At 36.9% G+C, this 15049-nt stretch overlaps 1 protein-coding gene across 1 annotated transcript; it reads right to left on the bottom strand.

Moving 5' to 3' along the window:
- Nucleotides 1-408: 408 nt before the first annotated feature.
- Nucleotides 409-14740, bottom strand: LOC131940977 (F-box only protein 10). The gene is made up of 17 exons (XM_059299923.1): nt 14366-14740; nt 12275-12359; nt 11667-11833; nt 10583-11012; nt 8480-10235; nt 6787-7072; nt 5878-6034; nt 5361-5510; nt 4825-4961; nt 4027-4097; nt 3187-3339; nt 2957-3063; nt 2456-2594; nt 1850-2019; nt 1517-1654; nt 1046-1218; nt 409-888 (listed from the first exon to the last, which is right to left on the bottom strand). The coding sequence occupies exons 2-17, from the start codon at nt 12311-12313 to the stop codon at nt 711-713; spliced, it is 4251 nt and encodes a 1416-aa protein (XP_059155906.1). The 5' UTR covers nt 12314-12359; nt 14366-14740; the 3' UTR covers nt 409-710.
- Between the last annotated feature and the right edge of the window lie 309 nt (nt 14741-15049).

Genomic DNA, 15049 nt, shown 5'->3' with positions numbered 1-15049 from the left:
GACATGAGCCTCTCTTGTTTATAGTTGTGACTTACATTGTGTGGGGAAAATAGAAAAAAACAAAAGTAATCAAATTATATTACACAATCATTCTAAATGCTAAAAATATATGTAAAATAAACTGACTGCAGTCACTAGCATAAAATAAATAAATAAATAAATAAATGTATACAAAAAAAACACGGACTTAAATATAAGATTGCCAAAATATTCAGTTATTATCACGAGTATTATCTATTTTTTTATTCATAATTATAATAAAATAATTATTTTGATTTTTTAAAAAATTAATGGGTTAAAAAAAATTGTTTTGACTGAAATAAAAAACGAAGTTGCAAATCTTTTAGCCAGGTATTCAATTTTTCTGGTCAATTATTATATGTTGTCATGGTATTTAAATCAGTTGGACAAGAATTTAATTTAAAATAAAATGTATAAATTAATAAAAAACATGTTGTCCACAACAGTTAGTGGACAACAAGTTGTTATAAAATATTACATAACACAGTCATCTTTTTTATAGCTTTTAAAATCACAATAAATATGTGAACACTTTCTAAAATTAAAAATAAATTACTCAAAATAAAAAAAAATAGAATAAATAACTATCACATAACTTTACAGAAAAACCTGGCACAAATAAAGGCAATCTTTATATCAACAATAGATTTGAGCATGGAAACCTGAAACATGACCTGAAGTCCTAACTCTCACAGGATGGAGCACAGCTTGCTCCGATGGTCACAGAAATGTCGAGAGGCAACTTTAGTCGCCATGGCCGAGGTGTGGCTAGGAATTATTGTAAAGGGGGGCGGGGTGGTGATGTGTGGGCGGGGCTTTGGCACCGTCAGGAAATCTGTTTTCATCACGTCATTCTTGGATTGTTTCCTGTCATAAGAAATAAATTTGTACAAGCATTAAAATGAAATAAATATAGCCATCTTTGTACATTCTATTTTTATATTTTGGTGTGAAGAGTCACTTGGATATGACTAACTAAGACAAAAAACCATGAGTAAAATGTAGGGATTTAAAACAAACTTACTTTGAGCCATTTAAGGGGCTAATGGTGGAGTTGTCAGTCAATGTCAACTGCCCATCAGAAGAAAAGTCTCCGCCACCTCTGTCATACACTTTGTTACTTTTAGCCACAATGACAGATGACTCCTCCCCCTTGACAGCGGGGGAGTGTGAAGAGCAGAGCCTGTTACCAATCAGCTGAGAACATACATTTTTAAGCCAGTCAGTTTTTAATCTAGATAGTCAATATTTTACTAGTTACTATCATGTCAAGGGCTGCTGGCATGTTTCACAACTAACAAACAGGAAGTTTTTACACTTTTAACACAAACACCACAAAAACTACTAACACCATAAGAACTAAAAACACAAACACCACTTCTTACAAACACCACAAGATTTACCAACACAACAGGAACTACTAACAGTAACACCACTAGATCTACCAACACCACTAGATCTACCAACACTAACACCACCCCAACACTTGCAATACCTGGAGGTCGGCACCACTTTGAACCACAACAGAACACAGGGCTTGTCCTACGATGTCATTGTCCTCCATCACACACTGGTTACGGCATATGACGCCATGTTGGAGGTTGCCATAGATACCGTTGCCAGATACTGCTATCTGTAGCAACCAAAAGGAATACTTTATGTATTTTGTAATACTTTATGACCATCACACCAACTAAGCAGTGAGTGTAATACCTAAGGTGATCAGAAAAGTAAATGTTATACTTTCTGAACCCAAGGTCAACAGGTGAGTGAATGTTATACTTTCTGACCCCAAGGTCAACAGAGAAGTGAATGTTTAAAACCAAACCTGATCGACTGTGGATGTGACGATCCCATTCCTGCCATTACTGGTGACACTGTTGCCAATGACAACCACAGGGGCAGCATGGGACATGAGGATCCCATCCTTCTGGTTGCCGTGGATGGCGTTGTGTAACAACTTCACTTCCTCATCTATTTGTATCAGGACACCTTGACCTGTGGACAACAAATCTTTCAGATCATTTTCTATTTCAATATTCATTAGAGGAACAGAAAAAAATCTTCAATTAAATTAAATTACACATTTTTTTAAGATGATCAGAAAAACTTCGATTAAATTATCTATGTTGTACCTACCATTTGTTGTGGTAGATGTTGCTGCACCTAACATTTCATGTGGTAGGTGTTGTAATTAAAATTTGTTATTATAGATGTTGCTGTACCTAAATTTATTGTGTAGATGTTGCTGTGCCTAATTTATGTTGTAGTAGATGTTGTTGTACCTAACATTTCTTGTGATAGATGTTGTTGTACCCAACATTTATTGTGGTAGATGTTGTACCTTACCTTTATTGTGGTAGATGTTGTACCTTACCTTTATGTGGTAGATGTTGCTGTACCTAAATTTGTTGTGGTAGATGTTGTACCATACCTTTATTGTGGTATATATTGTTGTACTGTATAACAGCAAACTCCCCCTCTGGTTCTGGGAAGGGGCAGTTGTCGTCGTAGTGTGAGTAGGTCTTGTTGCTGAGGTCCAGCATCAGCCTCTCCTGGTCCATGCTGATTGTCTGAACAAAATTTTTTATGTCTTGAGAAAATATTTCCAGCAAAAAATGAAAATATAAAAAAAAATACCTATGAAAATATATCCAGCAAAGATTTGATTGAATAAAACATTGAAAAAAATCACTTATGAAAATATTTTGAGCACTGATTTCATCAAATGTAAAGATATTTTAAATCACCTATGAAAATATTTCATGCACCATTGTGATTAAATGTAAAGATATTTTAAATCACATAAGAAAATTTTTCCTGCATGGACCTAAGAAACTAATGTAACCTACAACCCACTTATCTTCAAATGAAATAAAAGTGTCAAAGCTTTCAAAATCAATGTTTTAATCCCTGTCAAGACACTGAGACTTACTGACATGTCCACCAACATAATTCCACAGTGACCACTGTTACAGATCTGGTTGCCATGGATATACAAATGTTTGGCTGATAGCAGCCACAGGCCGCAGCCTACATTACCTGATGAGGAATTTTTTAAAAAATGGATTGGACATATAACATTCATAAATCAAATTAAAACAAATAAAATTCAGAAGTTTTGTAAATGGCTCAGGAATTGTTTTATAAAAGTGACCAACATACCACTGATGAAATTGTTTTCTATCATGCCCTTGCCACCAGCGCCTACAACGATGCCATCACTGAGACCATTAATGATGGTGTTGCCACTGACCAGTGGGCAGCTACCATTTCGTATATCAACTCCTCCCCACTTGTTGCCCCGGATAACATTGTCTGTCAGAGAAATATGAATATACCTCAGTCAGTAAATTAGACTGGTGTAATGAGAATTAATTCAATAATTACAGAGATGGTCACCAAATTTTTTTTTTAAAAACCTCAAGAAATAAACACAGTAAATAATTTTTTCTTCTGTTTGTGCATCAATTTTACAACAAATAAAATAATAATTAAAACAAGAGATAAAAAAACTATTTAAAAAAAGGAATGGTTAAGACAGCAGATGTATTCTTTTTCTGCTTTTATTTGGCCCACAGAGCACCATAGACTCATAGAGCCTAAACAACATTTTTCAGAAAAACTCAACTATTTATGTATTTTTTTTAAACCTCCAGCTACCACAACATGACCTCCCCCACCCCTCAATCTGAGCTCCCCCATTCCTAAATCTACTCCCCCACCCCTTAATCTGACATACCCCATTCCTCAATATACTCCCCCACCCCCTCCATTAGACCTCCCAGACCCTTCTATCAAAAGATACCCTTCTTGACATTTTTGACCTCCCCCCACTTTGTAAGTTATCTCTACTTTACGTTTAAATTTGCATCTCAACAATGGAATTATTCAGAACTCACATCTTGCTAGCACAGAGATTTTATCAGTGCATGTTAACGCCAGCTAGGAACTTTAGCATGGCGATAAGGCCCATCCCTGCTTTATAAATGAATACATCCTCACCTATGACACAGCCTCTCCCACCAGCATTGATAGCCACACCCGCTGCCCGCCCATCGTAAATGTAGTTCTCACTGTGAATACAAAAATAAAAACTACATGCAATAAACTTTTGAAGTAACAAAAACCTACTCATTCAACTCAGACAGGGCTTTGTATATACTTAAAGACAATTTTTATAAGTAGAGGCAGCAATTAATAAATCTAAAAATTACTGCAAGGGAAACTTTGGCATATGATGATCTACTTTTGTGTTAGGCAAATAATATCACAGGTAATATGAGACAACTTTAGGTGATGCTTTTCATGTAATATCAATAACTTTTGTTTTAAATACAGACGAAAATAGTTCACAAAAAAAAAGGAATGTAAAGTTTCAATTTTAAATACAGACAAATAATAGTTCACAAAAAACAACAACAACGAAAAAACAGAATGTAAAGTTTATACCTGACGGTTGGATTCCCCCCAAACAGGATGGAAAGTTTATATACCTGACGGTTGGATTCCCCCCAAACAGAATGGAAAGTTTATATACCTGATGGTTGGATTCCCCCCAAACAGAATGGAAAGTTTATATACCTGATGGTTGGATTCCCCCCAAACAGAATGGAAAGTTTATATACCTGATGGTTGGATTTCCCCCAAACAGAATGGAAAGTTTATATACTGATGGTTGGATTTCCCCCAAACAGAATGGAAAGTTTATATACCTGACGGTTGGATTCCCCCCAAACAGAATGGAAAGTTTATATACCTGATGGTTGGATTTCCCCCAAACAGAATGTAAAGTTTATATACCTGACGGTTGGATTCCCCCCAAACAGGATGTAAACTCCAGCCTCTGCATTGCTGAAGATATCATTTTTTTTAATGTGACCACGCCCACTTCCAAGAACCACAACTCCTGATCTTTTTCCATGGTGAATTTGGTTGTACTGAAACAGTTTCATGATCATTACATAACCCTTAAAATGACTTAACAAGACTTTTCAGCAAAGGACAATAGCAATATACAACTGGTATCTTTATTCTTCTTCTTCGTTCTTAATTTTAGAGTTGGAAGAGATCCCCTCCAAAACAATTAAGTATTATTTGCCAACTTATTATGCGCTATGTAAGCCGTTGAATCTGATTTCAGGCTGCTTTTCTTTTTTGATTTACTTTAATAGCCTTTGTCCAACCAGGAATAAACTACAAGGCGGCAATTGTTTGATTTTGGAGTTGTCTCTCCTAGATGAGTGGCTGTCCCCAGCCTGTTGACCACGGTGACCTCCCAACTGTATGATAGTTTATATCCAACAGAAGCTACAGAAAACAACACAAGCACCATCTACCTGGACCAGAGGGTCGGCACTCTTCCTGATGTCAATCCCAGCCTCATTGGTTGAGTGGATGTCGTTGCCTGCGACCAGACCTGACGCTGCCAGCCTCATAAAAATGCCAGATGTCCGACAGTGGTGGATTTTATTTTTCAATATAACTACCTGCGTGGGTCATAAACAAATTAAATATGTAAATAGCAGTCAAATTTATTAATTTATTGATATTTAAAACTAGTTTTTATGACCATTATTAGGCAGCTTCTAATTTAAAAAAAAATATTTTTAAAAATTTTAATAATTAGTAAAATATTTGTCATTAACAAAATAAATATGTAAAGAGCAGTCAAATTTATTAATTTATTGATTTTTAAAACTAACTTTTATGACTGTTATTACACAGCTTCTAATTTTTGTAAAATAAATTAATATTTTTAAAAATTGTAATAATTTGTAAAATATTTACCATGCTTTATATGAACTTATATGAGATTAAAAAAAAAAACTAAAAAAAAAATTATTCAACAGTTACCCGTGCATTCTGAATGCAGCGTATGCCATAGCCCACGTTGCTGATGTCGCACTCAGACACAATGGCATGGGCCTGTAGGCTGACAACAACGCCACCTTTACTGTGGTTCATCCGGCATTGGTGGATAAGGCATCCTTCTATCTGACCCACGTAAGAACTAGGGTGGAACAATTTTTAAAAATCAACATCAGGCAACTTTCTATCTGACCCATGTAAGAACTACGGAGGAACAATTTTTAAAAATCAACATCAGGCAACTTTCTATCTGACCCATGTAAGAACTACGGAGGAACAATTTTTAAAATTTAATGTCAGGCAACTTTCTATCTGACCCACGTGAGAACTACGGAGGAACAATTTTTAAAAATCAACATCAGGCAACTTTCTATCTGACCCATGTAAGAACTACGGAGGAACAATTTTTAAAATTTAATGTCAGGCAACTTTCTATCTGATCCACGTGAGAACTACGGAGGAACATTTTTAAAAATTAACATCAGGCAACTTTCTATCTGACCTACGTAAGAACTACGCAGGAACATTTTTAAAATTTAACGTCAGGCAACTTTCTATCTGACCCACGTAAGAACTAGGGTGGAACATTTAAGTTAACATTGTAAAAAATAAATATATCAATTTTTAAATTTTTTATCCTATACTTGTCATAATATTATGACAATTTTGTCGTTTATTGAAAAAGAATAACAAGTTTAATATCCTGTAGATGTAAACTACACTTGACATGTCAAAATTATAAAGATCTAATAATTCAAAATCTTGTCACGACCAGTTTATGAACTAGTACAAACTAGTTTAATAAGTCTAATAGACATTAATGAACCTAATGGAGGTCAGAGAGTTAAATATAAATAAATGAATGCTAGCAAGTTTGAAGAAGTTTAAAATTACCTCATGAGGGAATCTTCCGACACATTGACTGGGACTGGCCTGGTGCACTCGCTGTTGATAGATTCAATCTCAGCCTTGAGGCCCCGGGGTGAGGTCATCAGCCCGGGGTGGTCAATGCGTGGTGACATGACCATGTCAGGGTGGTCCAGGTGGATCTCCTGCAGGTGAGGCAGCATGATCACAGACTCCTCACCTGATGAGAAGTTCTCTTCTGAGTTGGTGTAGTTCCTGCTCTCTGTGTCACTGCTGTCACTGCCACTACTGCTCAAGGCATTGTGACCATCATCTGTAGACATTAGAGTTGACTCCCCTGAATTGTCAGAGCTAACTCCCCTTAATTGTTTAGATATTAGTTTTGGTGTTATAAAATATATGTTTTATGAGTGTAAATTAGTGTGAATGAACGTTGAAGCTGGTGTATAATGAATGAATGAAAATGTGAGGCACATAAAAGATAGTTACGTGGCATGTAGAAAACAATTTTGTTATGGTATGAAAGCTAAGGAGTTAGGGGTTAGGTATTGAGTGTGAGAGGTACTCAGTGGGACGTTGAAATCAAGAATAGTTGTATATGTATCTAGAATGAGTACAGTAGTTCAATAGTGAAATAGAAAATAATAGGCGTGTCAAGTGATTATCACTTGTATTGTTGTGATTTGACTGACCACCAAATGAGTTACCCCTAGAGCACCAAATGAGTTACCCTCTGGTTCTTAAGTTTAAAAAGTGTTGTTTACAAAGCTTTACAGTTAAACTAACACTACACAACAAAGCTAGAAATAAAAATCATTTTACACTTGTTTAAGTCTTATAAAATAAAAGACAGCAGGAGAGGTGGGGGTTGTGTATTTTTACTTCCCTGCCATAAATTATGGTGGTGGGGGGAGGAAGGGGGTTGTGTATTAATTTCCTCCTGAGGGAAGTATTTTTAGCGCAGGAAAACTAGCTTTTAATTAAAACACTAATTAGAATGATAATTGGAACTGGACAAAATAATTTGTAGCAACAAAAATAAATGCAAAAGATAATTGTGAAAGATAGGATAATTAGCTGATTCAGACTCTCTTGTTTTTAATAGCATACTTGATTATTACAGTAGCTCTGTCTAGTATAGCAGAGTAATCTCCCTGCTAACAGTGGCCTCCAGACCAAACCAAAAACTATAATGATGCTCTAATCCTATGCAGAGGATGGCATGCCCTTATGGTAGAGCACTAGACTGCTAACCTGACAGTCGACTTCGAATTCATGTTCAAGTCAGTAGAACGTCCCTGAGTCCACCCAGCTCTAATAAGTACCTAATTAGGGAAAGTAAAGGCAGCTGAGCATAGTGCTCACCCAACTATCCTTTCATATAGGGTTGCCAGGTGTCCAGTTTTGAACTGGACAGTCCAGTATTTGAGCAGACTGTCCAGGATAAAATAAATATAAATACTGGACAAGTATATGAATAATACTCTGTTACCCCCCTTCTTCTGCTTTGCGGCATACCTGAGAAGGGAAGGATGGAAAGGTGTCCAGTATTTTTGGAAAAGGTATCTGGCAACCCTACTTTCATATGCAGAGTTGACAGAAACAGGTACACTCTACTTCACTTGCCTCAAGGACTGCCAGAGAATTTAACTTTTAACCATATGTACTGACTTCCATTTGTGACAGCATTAAAAACATAAAGAAAACAATTTCTACTCACTGGCGTCTTCTATGGACCCCACCACTGAGTCCTCAAAATCATTTAATGAAGATAAATCCTCGTCAGACTCTAGAAGCACTTCGTCACTCTGTGATCTTCTGATGGGGGGCTTCGTGGGGCTTTTCTTGTCTCCTGCATGTTGATTGGCTGAGGCACATCCCGCATTGCTGGGGCCTGCCTCCATCTGATGAGAACCACTGGGTCCAGTGTGAATATGTGAGGCACTGGGGTCTTGTGGAGTAAGGTTAGAACCACTGGGTCCTGTCGGAGTACAATGAGAACCACTGGGCCCAGCGTAAATAGGTGAGCCACTGGGGTCTTGTGAAATATGAGAAACACATGGTCCAGCAATAGTGGTATGAGAACCACTTGGTCCTGTCTGAGAGCTATGAGAACCACTGGGCCCAGATTTAGCGTGAGAATCACTAGAGTTTTGTGAAATTGAAATATGTTGAGAACCACTTAAGCCAGTCAGAGTAGTATTAGAACGACTGGTACCTGGAGAAATATCCTGTGAACACTTTAGTTCCGAATGGTGAGAATTAATATGTTCCAATTTCACAGTTTGAGAACCGTCAACCAACATTTTATTACAATTATTATTTTGATTTTGAACCTCATCTGACACAGGCTGCGACCTATCAATGGCCAGGTTTTGGTGAGGTGATGAGCCAAGTCCAAGAGAATCACCCTGGGACTGGGGGTTGTTGTTCTCATGTTCACAAACACTCACCAAGGGTAGCTGGGAGACAGTGTAAGGTACAACATGAAGGACAGCATTGCTGTTTGATACATCAGGGCACGATGGCTTGTTTTGATTCGCTGCTTTTTGAACTGTTTTTGATTTTACCTCTTTAGCTGGGGTATAATTGTTTGAGTTGTTTGCATCGGCGCTCACAGAGTACTGTACACTATCCAGTAGTCCCTGAATATGAACTTTGGACTTTTCGTCCACTTGAAAACCAACACGACTGTCGACACTTTTCCTCCTGTCGTTTCTTTTTAACGAAGATTGTTTATGAACTAACGGTACGACGTCGTTTGCAGGGGACTTCTCGCTTAGGCCATTCTGACTTAGTTGTTGCGATTCCTTTGTTTCTTCATTAGAAGATAAATTACCTGAAGGGGTTTTAGCTAAATTATCTGGTGAATTATTTTCTTTGCTGTCTTGTGGGTGTTTAGATAAAGACACAGCCGAGGGGTGGAGGTTTATCTGTTCAGTGGAAGTTGAGTCTTGGTAGAGTGATTGAAGGTCTCCACAGCCAACAGAGCTGTCTTTTTCTGAGCCAAGATATTTTGGTCCAAGAAGGCTGGGGTTAAGAAAACTGGCCCCAGGCTCATCAAAGCTACAGCTTTGGTCGTGGGAGATGGAGTCACAAAGTTGGCCGGATTGGACTGTGGTCATGGATTTAGCTGTGAAGGACGAGCGGATTGTTGACGTCATGCTGTTGCTGGCTTTGAGGATGTGTTTCTTCCTGTGAAGAGACCGGTTCTGTTGGTAAATAGCGTTGCTCCGCTCCTTTAAATACGAGTAGGACCAGTTTTTGAAATCTTTCGGGTAGCCTTCGATGATGATGTTGGCGCTGTCACTCTGGGAGAACTCGCAGTTCTCGATGATGCTGGTGTTCATGTTCTGCAGGATAACGGTGGCGTGGCGGAAGGTGCAGAACTTGATGTGGACTGTGCTGGGGTTCTGGGCGCAGATCATTCCATTCTCTATGATGCAGTTGTCTATCTGCAGGTAACCTGTGTTCACCTGGATAAAAGATAAGTCATGTGATACTTATATTTGGGAAACAATATTATACACTGTGTGTAAGTAACACCTGGATATAGTATTCAAAGTGATTTGATCAAAAGAATAATTTTTCTATTTGTATTTAGTTCATTGAGAAGTTCTGTTTCTAGGCTTGAGTCCATAGGATACCCAGATCTGATGGGTACCCGACTCTAGGAAAATATGGACCACACAACCTTTTCAGATGCAGGAGCTAAAGAAACAGATGAACTCTACTTCATCTGCCTTTTGGAACATCAGATCTGAAAGAAAAGTTTACTTTTTTTTAAACTTAAAAAGAAAAACTAAGAAAAGCAGTAACTGACCATTACAATAAAACTTGTAAACCAAGGCGCCCTCAGCACCAGGTTACTCAGCCTGGTGCTAGTGGTCAGCTGTTGTATCCCCACCACCAGGATCACGCTGCCCAGCTCCCCATGGCCAACCATCTCAAACGGAATCTTCGCCGCCACTTCAAACTGCTCATCATAAATCCCCGGATGAATTACGATTCTGTCGTAGGGGTTTGCGGACGACAATGCAGTGTTTAAACTGTCATGGCCCATGCCCGGGCCCACGTGGATATTCCGCTGCGTGATGCTTTTTCTGAAGATGGCAGTGCATGAAAACTGGGACAGCTCCTGTTTTTGTTTATGGCGCCAAAATTTTGTTGATATGTACTGGTCTCTGTAAGCCAGCCGCCAGGAGGGGGGCTCTGCGTGTGTGTTCAGGGGCCAAAATGGGTGGCGCCACTCACTGTAAGGGAAATAAAAGTTTGTTTCGTATTAATCAACATTATTTTTTTTAACTGTTTTTTTTTTTAATTTTTATTGAGGTAAATAGGTCAACCATGAATAAAAGCTTAATACAACATTCAACATTTGCTCTAAAACAACTGGTCAATAATGTACAGCCTACAACAACTGGACAACATGGAACAGCCTACAACAACTGGTCAACATTTTATGTTCTACAACAACTGGTCAACAATATATAGCCTAAAATAACTGGTCAACAATGTATGCTCTACAATAACTGGTCAACAATATATAGCCTACAACAACTGTACAACAATGGTCAACAATGTATGCTCTACAAAAACTGGTCAACAATATATAGCCAACAACAACTGGCCAACAATGTAGGCTCTATAACAATTGACCAACAATGGTCAACAACATATGCTCTAAAACACCTGGCCAACAACATATGCTCTACAACACCTGGCCAACAACATATGCTCTACAACACCTGGCCAACAACATATGCTCTACAACACCTGGCCAACAACATATGCTCTACAACACCTGGCCAACAACATATGCTCTACAACACCTGGCCAACAACATATGCTCTATAACACCTGGCCAACAACATATGCTCTAAAACACCTGGCCAACACCTTCTAACCTGCAGGCTTGATATAACTGTCTCCACCTGGTAGAATCCAAACTGACGACCAGGTCCGACCAAGTCTTGCACACACAAGCCACTCGACACAGATCTGACGCGGACAGACATGACAGGATCATCTGCCAGATCTCCCATGGCAACCCTGTCTTGTCTCCTGGCAACATCTGACAACAACAAAACAAGGAAATTACCAACCAGCAAAGTGTCCAATTATGAGCTAACACAATCTTTGCATGACAATAACTATAATAATTAATAAATGTCTAAATATTTCCGACTGATTCTGAATCTAGCTCTGTGTGCTCTATTTTAAAAAAATATTCTGCATGATCATCAAAGACTTTTAATAAAAATAAGATTAATTTTTCTCACAAGATAAACTTCTAAGTCACATAATGCAACAGCCAATGTGTAGCTTTAAATATAATTCAGAAAACAATAGAAATGAAACTTTTTTTCTTAAAGAATAACATTTATGAAAATCTTGTTAATGATTATACATAATTTTCATAAATCTAAGCAAATAAAAATCACACAGGTAAAAAGTGTGAAAACAAATTAAAATCTAAAAAAAGGAGTTGACAAAGTCTTAGCAGCTTTCTTACCTTATTACTAACTGGTATTGGCACATCTGCAGCAGACATTACAAATATTTAAAGACCACTCTTGTATTGCAGTTCAGTCCAGTTACTTAAAAAAAAAGATGAAAAAATGTAAACAATACTTATATTAGGTCATATCAAAGGCACAATTTTACTCCATCACTTGTTACTAGATCCTTACAAGGAAAGGGAAGATATTAAATTGCTTAAATACATACTGAGTATGGTATTTTTAAAGTTGGAATACAAATTTTGTTAAATAAAGACACAAGGCAAAACATTTGAGTGAGTCAGAAATTTTGCTTATGACAAAAGTGGCTTTAGCTATAGGGACATCAGGCAGTTCCAGGAGCTATCGTTCTTCAAGGATAATTAAAGCCCAGATTTTTATTTTAGTCTATAACTGCATTGCATGGAGAGGCATTACATTTGTCATTAGGTGTCAGTCAAAAACACAAAGTAAGAATAAGAAAAAAGATAAATAAACAAGAAGTTAAGGAGCCTTGCATTAGTGAATTATTCTAGAAAAGGTTAAGGGATATGGTCGTTGTTACATTATGCCTTAACTGAAGTTACAGAGTGTATTACTTTTAAAATACAGACACAGTGTCTTGTTCTTTGTGTTAAGCCTTTCTTTCCACTAGACCGAATTCAGCACTACTGCAACAACTAAGGAGAAGGGGGGGGGGTGTGAGGTAACTAACAATCTTCTGAATGTCGGTCTGTTCAGCTGCGTAGTTGTGCCATTTTATAAACTGCCAAGTGGGGCAGTGGAGTAGACAAGGACCTCTAAAATCACAGCTTTTTTACATTAAGCTACATGCTCATATACAGTAGACCAGTTTGTAAAGCCATTTAAGAGTATATTTCCTTTTTTTTTTGAATATGTATAATTAGTACCATTGCCCAAAATGAGCTTTATAGTTTTTCTTTCTCCCTTTTTAGTGCACCATAGATGCCCAGGCTGCAACCCTCCCTGTGCTAGGCCTCCTGAAAACTTTTGTATATAAATGTTGAGAGCAAGTTGCAACATTTTTTTTCTCGACTGCTATGAAGAATAGGCTTCTGCTGTTAGTCATTATTTGGAGCCATATCAGACATTTTATCAGGGGCATGACTAACTAAAAAAACCTTATCAAAATATGCAAACCAACAATAACAAAAAGCATAAAATCTGTTTTTATTATTACTATGCAAATTTACAAAAAAATATATATCAAAATTAAAATAATATGCCAAATCTATATATATAATTCTCTTCATGGAGACCATAGAAGACACCACACAGTTTAGCCCCACCCTCATCCCCACCTGTCAGGTGAGCTGTGGTTCACTCGAATGTTTAGAATAGTAGAGCTGGTTCGAATATGTGACGGCTATTAGGGGCAGATAATTTAGTTTTTAAACTATTTGAAACTAAGGGGAGATAATAAGTTCTGCTTGATATTTTCATTGTCATCTGTAAACGGCTGCTTTCACTAGGTACTGTAGGGTGGGGTGGGGTGGGTGGTGGGGAAGGCAGGGGGTGGGGTAGTGTCGAATACACAAATTATGAATTGTTGATAAGTAGAAAATAAAACAACTAGATAGCGGCGTGTGCTACGTCACAGGTCAGCTCGTTAAAAATAACTGGTACTTTATATCTGATCTGGATCTTTTTAAAAAAAATATAGTCTAGGCCCTAATGGAATATTTCAAATGAAGAGGACTTTTATCATTTAAAATTGAAGTTTTTTATTTTAAATTTAGCAGGATCTAAAGTTAAAATAGTCAATATTTTATTATAAAATGATATAATACAGAATCTAGGCCTAACATAATTAATAATTTTATTATTATTATTATTATCTATTATTTATTTATTTTTCATTTGTTTTCCAAAACCATAATTATAGGCCACTTAATTGTAATCATTATATTTTATTAACATTATTATTATACTATCATACTTATTACTAATACATTATTACAGTAGTTGATTAACTTAACTTTAACTAAAAAAAATAATAGATCTAGTAATTAATTAAGTAGGCTAATTAATTAATTATTAATCAACTAAGTTACTGGGACCATGCATCAAACTTTTAAACTTACCTCAAATTTATTAGCCCAGATCTGTATGCTACTGTGAGAGAACAAATATCAAACCGAATAGCTAATGGGTATGTTTTTATCATAGTCGTATTTCACTTATTTTTGCACTGGTGATAGCATCACTACACTCAACACTGTCAGATGACAGCAGACGTGCTGAATATTTCGTCACTGATGATCCAAACACGTCCATCCTGGATAAAATATATACTTTAACAGGTTCTGAAAGTACATCAGCTTAACATTGTATAGTATGGTGATCGGTTGATACAACGGTATCACAAGCTTATTGGCCTTCATTTGCGTGCAGCAAGATACAACCAATATCGACTTCCAATGAATAGAGTGACAGATCAATACATATCTCCACTGTAAACAAATGAGCCCGTGTGACGTCGATCATATGCAAATTAACGAAAATATCCGCATATAAACGAAGAGGATGGGCCTTTCAAGCCCCGTTAGGAAGTTAGGAGGACTTTGTACTACTATAGATTTAGATCTAGATCTAGTAGAATCAAAGAGTTTACGTAACTTTTTAAAATAAACATTAGTCTAAGTAAATATAAATGCAAAGAATAACATAATTTAAGAATTTTGAAACGAGATTAGAACAATATCTAGGCCTTCACTGAAGCAGAATGTAGACTAATGTGTAGGTCTAGTCTATATTTAAAAGATGTA

This window comes from Physella acuta, unplaced genomic scaffold (genome assembly GCF_028476545.2).
Source record: "Physella acuta isolate Inbredline_101_S28 unplaced genomic scaffold, ASM2847654v3 ptg000336l, whole genome shotgun sequence".
Classification (NCBI taxonomy): Eukaryota; Metazoa; Mollusca; class Gastropoda; family Physidae; genus Physella; species Physella acuta.
The sequence above is the reverse complement of the archived record's forward strand: the minus strand, read 5'-3'. Positions and strand labels throughout refer to the sequence as shown.

What these genes read in the sequence shown, in the direction of transcription:
- LOC131940977 (XM_059299923.1), bottom strand. Translation starts at nt 12,313, where the DNA reads ATGTCTGCTGCAGATGTGCCAATACCAGTTAGTAATAAG. An exon ending in GGGGTCCATAGAAGACGCCA is followed by an intron (nt 7,073 to 8,479) that starts GTGAGTAGAAAT and finishes TAATGTCTACAG; the next exon opens with ATGATGGTCACAATGCCTTG. An exon ending in AGCCCCTTAAATGGCTCAAA is followed by an intron (nt 889 to 1,045) that starts GTAAGTTTGTTT and finishes TTCTTATGACAG; the next exon opens with GAAACAATCCAAGAATGACG.